This window comes from Equus quagga, chromosome 10 (assembly GCF_021613505.1).
Source record: "Equus quagga isolate Etosha38 chromosome 10, UCLA_HA_Equagga_1.0, whole genome shotgun sequence".
Taxonomy (NCBI): Eukaryota; Metazoa; Chordata; class Mammalia; order Perissodactyla; family Equidae; genus Equus; species Equus quagga.
The window spans coordinates 67,461,654-67,471,361 of NC_060276.1; the positions used below are offsets into that span (position 1 = coordinate 67,461,654).

The 9,708-nt window shown below is 51.1% G+C and overlaps 1 protein-coding gene across 1 annotated transcript; it reads right to left on the reverse strand.

Moving 5' to 3' along the window:
* Window positions 1-1,064: 1,064 nt before the first annotated feature.
* On the reverse strand, window positions 1,065-1,922 carry LOC124246133 (polyadenylate-binding protein 1-like 2). The gene has a single exon (XM_046674092.1). The coding sequence runs from the start codon at window positions 1,815-1,817 to the stop codon at window positions 1,215-1,217; it is 603 nt and encodes a 200-aa protein (XP_046530048.1). The 5' UTR covers window positions 1,818-1,922; the 3' UTR covers window positions 1,065-1,214.
* Between the last annotated feature and the right edge of the window lie 7,786 nt (window positions 1,923-9,708).

Genomic DNA, 9,708 nt, shown 5'->3' on the forward strand with positions numbered 1-9,708 from the left:
AAACAATATTTAAATCCAGCAAAACAACAGCAAGAACAGCGAAATACCATTTGCAGCCCATCAAGTTGGCCAAGTCACACACAAACACCCTCCCCCCGACACACACCCTCACACATCAATTACAGTGACCAGGAGACTCTGCAGGGGAATTGGGCATACTCTTTTTACTAAGCTGCGCTGGCTGGCATGAATGCAAATCGGTACAATGCTTATGAAGGGACCATTTGTCAACACACAGGAAAAGTCTTTAAAATGTCCATATGTGGATCCTGCAAGTCCACAATTAAGAAGACCAGCCGGTATGCTAGCAAAGATTTGGCTTGACATGGAAGGATTCACTCATCAGAGTACACAGTGTTGGGTTTAGACACAGAGGAAGAACTAGGCACCACCTGAATGTGCCAACAATGCAGGAATGATTACAGAAATGTTAACGTCCATAGACACACTCTGCAGGCACTGAAGATGACGTGTCGGAAGCCTGTTGAATAATATGGAAAGAAGTCAGAAAGGTTGACTTTTGTTTGGTTTTAGTTTCTGAAAAGGCAGGTTAAGAAACACCACATACATGAACCACTCTATAACAGTGTTTTAAAAGGGAAGGTAGGGTGAGGGTGAGGAAGGGGGGGGTGGAGAGAAAGAGAGAGAGAGAGAGAGAGAGAAGAGGGCCTGGAAAAACAGCACAGCAAAAAGGTAAAAGTGGTTGTCTCTGGGTAGTAGGATCACGGGGAGCAATTACTCTCTTGGCTTTCCCTCATCTGATTTCCTTCTCCTTTCTGACGTTTCTACCATGAAATTGTATCACCTGTGCAGTAGACAAAGAGAGAAAGAAAGTGCTTTTTAAACCAAACCACAAGGAGAAGAGGCAGCCTTCAACCTATCAAGTGGCACAGATTAGCAAGATTATTCACAACCCCCTTGGTGGGTGTGCCAGGAGAGGGAAGGAAGGAAAGAGAGGGGAGGGGAGGAGAAGAGGAGGAAGAAGGAGCAAGGGGAGAGAGAAAGAGAGGGAGAGAGAGAGGGAGAGAGGGGGAGAGGGAGGGAGGGAGAGACAGAGAAAGAGAGAGAGAGAAGAAGGGAGGGAGAGCTTGAGAGCGAGAGACCTGCGCTCCCAATACAATACACTGCTGGTGGGTTGGGGGGTAAAGGTGGGGCTGTAAACCGGGTGGGAGCCAAGGTTTGGCTCTGCTGGCTGGCTCACTCCTGGGATGTCTTCATCGAAAGGTAGCCTCCTCATCGGTGTCTTCCTCGAAATCCTTGACGTCAGCACTAGTGGACTGCCTGGCCCAGGCTCCCCTTTCGGCCTCTCGTTCTTTATGCGACTTGAATCTTCCCACGAAAATTTTGCGGTAGTTCAGGAACATGCCATTCATCGCATCGATGGCCCGCTCCGCAGACTCCTGCTTCTGGAAGTGCACGAACCCGTAGCCCTTGGGCCCCTTTTCGTCGCAGGCCACTTTGCAGGAGAGGATGTTGCCGAACGCCGAGAAGATGTTGTACAGCGCCTTGTTGTCGATGGTCTTGCCCAGGTTCTTGATGAAGACGTTGCCCACCCCGCTCTTGCGGAGCGAGGGGTCCCGCTGGGACCACATGATGCGCACCGGCCTGCCCTTGATGACATCAAAGTTCAGGGTCTCCAGGGCCCGCTTGGCGTCCACCGGTTGCTGGTAGTTGACATACGCGTAGCCCAAGGAACGGCGGGTGATCTTGTCCCTGCAAATGCGGATGGAGAGGATGGGCCCGGCCGGGCTGAACTTCTCGTACAGCATTGCCTCTGTCACCTCAGGGTGCAGGTCGCCCACGTACAGCGAGGCCATAGGAAAGTCCGGGTTCCTCTCGGAGCCCACACTCGCATCTGCATCTGCATCCGCGGCGACAGCCGCTGCCGCCGCTGCCGCTGCCGCCGCCGCCGCCGCTGCCACCGCCGCTGCCACCTCCGCATCCGCATCCGCCTCCCCCAAGGGGGGCGCCGCAGCCTCTGCGGCGGCGGCGGCTTCGGCCGCACTGGCCTCTGCCACCGACACGGCCGCTGCCGCCAAGGCGGCCTCCGCCTCCTCCCCCGTCAGGGGGGTCGCTGCCTCCCCCAGGGTGGCCTCCGCCACTGCCTCCTCTACTGAGGCCTCGGCCTCCACCTCAGCCTCCAACTCTGCTTCCGCCTCCGCCACGGAGGCCTCCGCCACCGCCTCTGCCACAGTCGCCGCCGCAGCCTCTGCCGCCGCCGCCGCCGCTGCCGCCACCGCCGCCGCCACTGTCGCCGCTGTCGCCACGGTCGCGGGTGCCGCCAGGTCGCTGCCGCGACCTCCCTTCCCGCGAGCTGGTGGGGGGCGGAAAGGCGGGAGAGGGCAAGAGGGCAGGTGGCCGCCGGAACCCGGGCCGGGGACGCGAGCCAGAGCTGAGGCCGGGGACCCGGGGTCAGGAGATATGGCGAGTCCAAGTCACCTGGGATGGCGAGCGCTGCCAGGAGCGCGCCGATGCGAGTCGCCGCAGCTTGCAGCCTGCAACCTGCAGACTGCAGACTGCAGCCTGCCGCTAGCCGCCGCCGCCGCCGCCGCCGCCGCCGCCGCCGCCGGGTCGTGGGCTAGCGTGCGGGGCGCGGGCGGGCGGGCAGGCGGTGTGTGATGGGGGGCGGGGGGTGTTGGCGTCTGTGGTCCGGGCAGCTGGGAAGGCTTCTGTCTCTTTGGTTCCCCCTGTGGCTGCTGCGGGGCTGTGGGCGGTGGGAGGAGGCGGGAGCGGGACACTGGGGTGGGGGGTGGGGGGCAAGGGTGTCAGTTCTCAGCGTCTCGGGCCGCCCAGATATTTATGAAGAGGAAGCCAAGGAAAGGGCTCCACTGTGGACTGAGGGAATATGGATTAGATTTAGGGAGTTTGGTTTTATCCCTCCTCTCTCCATAGAACATTTAAATAATTCAGTCAAGTACAAGAGACGGTGAGTGGCATTGAGAATACGCTTGCCTGGCCTAAACAAAGCCAAGAAAAATGGTTTTCCCACATTCAGGGATTCTCCCTACGTCAACGCGTGCACACACCCTCCAACATCACTGCCACCAAGGAAACAACTCCTATTCTGTGCAGGAGCTGGGACGAGAGGGGCAAACTCCTTCTGCGGCCTGCTGACCCATTTTCTCAGAGATCTCCCCCTTTATTCCAGCTCTTCCCCTCCTCTGCAACGCTGGCAAAAGAGGGAATAAAGAACACAAGAACACGTATTCATTCATTCATAATGCCATGCCACAAATATTCATGGAGCCGGTGCCGGTCCCTAGGGACACCGGGGTCTGCGAGGCAGGAGGACATGGACTAGTTTTGAGCTTGTCCTTGGGAACAGACAGTCTGGGCTGGAAACCCTGCCCTTATTCCAGACTATGGGAGGACTAGGGACCTGGGGTTCTTCAGCGCCCCGACTCCTCCCTCCCATGCAGCCTCAAGATATGCAGCCTGGAAGTGGGAGAATCAAGGGCACCCTGTCCTTAGTGCTGTCCTTAATGATACCGTGAGGAAAACCCAACCAAGCGCTGGGCACAGGGCCTGGTCCAGAGCCAGGTGCTTGTTTGTTCTTGGCTCTGCCCTCAAGATGCTGAGGTTCCCAGCATGAACCAGGAAATGCACATCCATGTTCAAAACAAAACCCAAACCCGAAATCTCTCTAGAATGAGGTGCCTGGTCCCAGCTGACCAGCTAATATTTATGGAAGCCTTATCAAGTACTTGGCACTGGGGGCTAAGGGACAGGCAATGCAATAAGTGAGCAGTGAGTCTTGATGGACTGGAGGCGTGGGGCAGGGTGAGAAAAGGTGAGCAGTGGGTGTTGTAGGAGCAGAGAGGCCACCCAGGGCCAAATTCTGAGGGGATAGACAAGTGAGCAACCATTAGAGTAGAGTGTAACAGAGGCCAGAGTCCCGCTTCCCCCAGAAAGGAGAACGCAGCCACTAACTTCCTGGCAGGAATCAAGTGAGGCTGCACAGAAGAGGAAACCCCCAAGGTGAGCTCTGGAAGGTGAGTTGGCAGTCCACCTTGTTGAGGCAGGAGAGAAGGCAATCCAGACAGACGGATCAGTCTGTGTCCAAGGCTTTGATGTGTGGTCACTTCTGGTCATGCCTAATAACCTGGCGTCCACAGAGCTCATCGTCTCCAAGAGCATATGGCAGGAGATGGGGCTGGAAGGTGTGGGGCCCTGAAAAGCAAGCTAAGGTGCTTGGACTCTATACCCAAGCTCACCAGCACCACTCGGTACTTTCAGGGAGGGAATCGGTATGATCAGATCTTTAGAAAGAGTACAAATTAAATATCAATACAGAAAGTAGCTAAGAGAGTGGATCTTAAAAGTTCTCATCACAAGAGGAAAAAATGTGTAACTATGTGAGGTGATGGATGCTAAACTGCATTTATTGTGATAATCGTTTCACAATACGTACACATGCCAAATCATTATGTTGTACACCGTACACTTATACAAGGTTATATGTCAATTATATCTCAATATAACTCGGGGGAAAACATCAATACACATATAAATGCACTTGTGCCGCCCCCCCCGAAACACACACGCACACAACTGAGACAGAGCTGATAGAACAAAAAGAAGACAACAGATGTGACCAGTTCCAGGAGAGTCAGAACAGCCCTTCCCTCTGTCCGTCCTTTCCTTCCATAAATAGGGGTTTCACACTTACCGTGAGCCGGGCATTGAACTGTGGACTGTGGGGTCAGGTATAAAACATAATCAAACCATAGCCCCTTCTCTCAGGATGTTTCACTCCACTAAAGCTCAAGCTGCCCACACAAATAACAAGCAGATATGCCAGCAGAGGGTTATAGGTGCTAATGTGATTGGACTATGGTGGCCATGGAATTTCATCTACCCAGTATATATTCTCTTCTCCTCCTCACTCCTGCCCATCCACTTTCTTTGGGTAAATAAAGCTGTTTTCTGTGGTGGCAGCATTGGCTGGTGGACCTGGGCAGTTGCACATGACAGAACGACCCTGAACCTGCGGAACTCACCCAGTCACCATGGGGTGCGAGGCAATGGGAACTTCCCACTCCCTGGCTGGAAAGCATCCCAAGACCACTGAGAAGCAGACACGCAGACATGTACCTCGCCAGCTTGCAAAATCCAGCCCTCTGCCCCTAGACAGGGCTCGTGTCAGCAAAGGAGCAGAACAGAGACGGGAGAAGCCTGCTGTACAGCTGATGCCCGACCAAGGTGATCACTGTCACCGCTGTTAGGAGACATCTCCGGGGGGTCTAGGTTGCTTGTAGGCAGGAGGCAGATGAGCTGTGCCTCACCATTCCAGGTGGCCATCCAAGAGGGACCCGAGGAGGCAGAGGCCATGGTTTCTGGGGGATAGGGGATGTGGGGATGATGAGAAGAACTTAGCCCATTGTTAGGAGACATAAATGACAAGGGGGACCAATTCAAGGACCAGGACTCAACAAGATCTCTTTCTATGGCATTGACTTCCAGCCCATAGAGCCGACAGAAATCAGTGAAGTGGCAGGAAAAAGAGATTCAGGGAAGTCATGCTGTAGCCAGCGAATCCCCAAACCCACCAAACCTGAAGACAATCCCTAGGTCCCTGAAGCTCCAGCAACAGGAACAGGGCTACTAAAGTGACAAGGAGAGCAGTTGGGGCATGCATCTCAAGTTCTTTCTCACAGAGGCCCCCGTAGTGTCCCCCGTCCTTTCTTTAGTCAGTTCCTGCTCAGTTTCTGCCATCTGCAATCAAAAGTGTTCTGACTACTAGGCGCTGTGACGGAGGCAAAAATGAAGAGCCCTGTGGAGTGTCAGTGGAGGGAGGGAGAGGTCCCTTTCTTGTGGGAGGAAGTGTTATTCATTTCATTCACTCAATGATTCCACAAGTATTTATGGAGAGCCTACTGTGTAGCAGGCATTCTTCCAGGCAGGGGGACCCTGCACTCTGGGAGCTTGTTTTCTAGTGGGGAAGACAGACAGTAAACATGTCAGAGAATGTAAACACACTTAAAGGTTGCTACAAATGCTCTCGGGGAAATAAACCAGATGACTTGGTACGTATTACCTAGAATCCAAGGACGGCCCTTCTGAAGGCAATGCAAAGTGGCCCGTCCTGCTAGGAACCAGTGGGAGAACCTGCCCAGCAGGGAGAACTGCAATTCCCTTGGCCTTGTGGCAGAAAAGAGGGGCACCAGAAGGCTGGAACCCACTGAGAGAGGGGATGGAGGGAACAGCGGAAGGTCCAGTGGGGAGAAGGAGGCATGACGAAGAGTTTGGGTTTTACTCAAAGTGCTCTGGGGAGTCAGAGAGAAGACTGAATCAAGGGAGTGCCATGATCTAATTACATCCAATAATTTCTCTCTGGCTGCTCTCTGCGCAAAATACTGCAAGTGGGCAGGGCACAAAGGAAAGTTTGGAAACCAATGCAGACCCTCTTGCAGTAGTCCAGTTGAGAGATGACAAGGGCTTGGCCCGCACTAGCAGCACGAATTTGGGGAATAGTGAATGGGTTCACATGATACTTTGGAAAGAGAAGAGACATCACTTGCTGATGGATTGAAGGCAGTTGGTGAACAAAATTAAGAAGTGAATGATTACCATGAGAGTATTTTCTTGCAAGTCTTGACCATGGAGGTGTTATGTATGGTCAAAGGCAGTACAGGGAGTGAGTGTGGTAGATTTGTAGAAGGGAGAAAGAGGCTTGGGGGCGTGTGTGTCAAGAGCTCCTATTTGCACGTGTTAAGTATCTGAAATCTGTATGTCATCCATGTGGGCTTGAAAAACAGAATTATCTATCGAGACAACAGGACACAGATAGTATTTAAAGCCATGAGACTGGGCAGGATTACCTAGAGAGAGTATAGTCAGGAGAAGGTGGCGCAGGGCTATTCCCTGAGACATGCCAACATGTAGAAGTTGGGTTGAGGATGACAAGCCAGCAGAAGAGAGTGAGAAGGACCGGGCAGTGAACGGGCCAGCCCCAAACCTGACTTCTCTCCAAGGCCTTGCATGGTCCAGCCTCAGTGTCCTCACTCAGGTCCTGCTTTCAGTGCTCCTGGCTGCATGGGCATGGGACTTTGTTTAAAATGGGACAACAAAGACTTTGTGTGCTACGGTTTAGACTTCTCTTTCTGTTCATGTCTGAGTGGAGCTTTAAAAAGAGATGAGTTCAGATACAGAGACATTCAAAGAGGGTTTGGAGCCAGCACTGCTCTTCCATTTCATGTGGCCCACCTCCTTCTTACTATCAGGAGGGAGAAATAGAAAGGAGTGGGGATGCAGTTCAGAGAGCAGAGGAAAAAAGTAGAAGAGATTGGAAGAAGGTAGGGGATGCAGGGGAAGAGGGAGGTACCAATGGGGAGAGGGACAGATCACCTCTTTTTGCAAAAACAAGTCAAAACACTGATAACAGGGATCTACATAAAGAAGTCTCTTCCCATGAATTTCTCATTGACGTGGCTGTGGGAAGGACGCTCAGGGGAATAGAGAATGAAAGCATAACTGTATTTGGGAACTGTAGGGAAATTGATTTTGTCAAGTCACACTGCCCTCCAAATCCCCCCGAATGAAAAGAATGTTGAGATACAGGCCAACAAAAAAGCAGCCTTAGGCTTTTGTTTAGGAAGAACTGCAAAGTGTTTGGATGTGCACCTGTTACTTAACGAATAATAGCAGTGATTATGAAGTTGTCTTGAATAAATACAACACGTTTAGCAAACGGTCCTTTGGATCCTTATAGAGTGAAGAGTGTCAAGGGAGACAGATATGTGGGGAAGGGAAGGCAGGGGAATTGGGCCTATAGAAATAAGAGCCCCAGGACATCAGGACATACACACAATCATGTTTGTCACAGAAGGATTCATTTCGGGCAAACTAGGACACAAAGCAAGCCCTCATCAGTTGGGGAATGACTGAACACAAAGTGGTGTAGCCGTTTGTCGACGAAAATAATCCATAACCAATCTATAAATGAAAATTTGGGTGAGTTTATTCTCAGCTTAAATCTGAAGATTATAACCAGGGAGAGTCTTTCCACAAAGGAATAGAGCACTCCAAAGAAGTAGGGGTATACAGGGTGGTTATATGCCCTCAAAGAGTATGTTTCACATATGATTGAAATGTCCCTTTTACAATAGTCACGAGGCTGATCTGTCAGCACAGCGACTGATGGAAACAGCAGATAGGCCTGCGGTCTCAGTGAACCCCACAGGGTGGCAGGTCCGTTGCCTCGAGCTGGGCGGTCACAGGTGAGCACTGCAATCAGTTCCCAGCCTAAAGAAAGATGCTTAATCTTTAAGGAGATGCCAACGTTGGGAGGGGGAGGGAAGTTGCACCTTTATTTCAAAATGTCTAAGCAGATATACAATGCATGCTCAATGGCCACAGTCAGGCCTTTTTGGAAAAACAAAGCCAGGTCGAATTAGGTTTATACCAAATGGTTTCCTCATATACTCCAATATATCCTATTGCTTGCCATTTTTATTTGTCACATTCCATGGATTATTTGTGCAACCATTAACAAGCATGAGTTAAGTCTATATGGGGTGATTTAGAGGGACCTCCAAAATATGCTGTTATTAAGTGAGAAAAGCAGATGGTAGAGAAGGGAACGGTGTATGGTCCCATTTTTGTCAGGGGAAAAAGAGACATGAGGTTGTGATCTCATACTTATTTTCTGCCTATTTGGCATCTCCACACGGATGTCTCACAGGCATTTCATCCTTAACTGGCAAAAATGAAACTCCTGAGCTTCTTTCACCTGCCACCCCCTACTCACTAACTTTGCTCCTCCCACAGGCCCCTTCCCCTTCTCGATGAACAGATGAATAGCACCACCATCTATCTGGCTATTCAAGTGAAATAGCAATCAAGAGGCACCCGTGTTTCCTCCCTCTCCCATTCCCACATCTTCCTCTGGCCACTATCTCATCCTTCGCAGTTCCTATCACCTCTACCTTCCAGACACCGCTTGAATCTCTCCAACTCCACTGGAGTCCACCATTACTTCTCTCATGGGTTACTGCCATAGCCTCCTAACTGGTTGCCCGCTTCCACCTGGTCTTCCTTCGCCATCCAGTAGGCAGACTGATCTTTCTGAAAAATGAATGGTGCCTTTTGCCAACCCTACTGAAAACCCACAGAGGGCACCCCATTTCACTTTGACTAAAGTGCAAACTCCTCAACATGACTTAAATATAATGAGCTGCGTGACCTGGCCCTTGCCAACCTCTTCATTCTCACCTTTTTATATCCTGACTATTGTGGGCCTTTTCAGAATTCTCTGCCTACTTCAGGACTCAAGCTGCATCCTTCCTCAGGGCTTCCACCTACCTGAAACAGTCTTACTCTATCCTTTTAAAATCATGAACAGGTTTTTGAACAAACAGAAAATTACACCATGTCACAGAACACGCACCCAAGTACACATCACTCAAATGGAAAAAAAAAGCATTTCTCCTATTTTTGTTTTAGATGTTTAGATTTTTAGGGCAATAAAACAATACAAAAATACAGCTACCGTCCCCATCTGGAGCCTTCCCTAGTCCCATTACCCTCTTTTCTCCCTCCACCACAATAGGGCACATACCTAGATCACTTCTGGGTGTGCTTAAAGGCAGGAGACAAACAAGTCCTCAGTTTCTTTCTTTAACTTCTTTTTCTCTCTTTGTCTCTTTCCTCTCACCCCGTCCTTGAGGTTAAGATAATTTCTTGGACCCTTTGCTCTTTGTCTCTCAG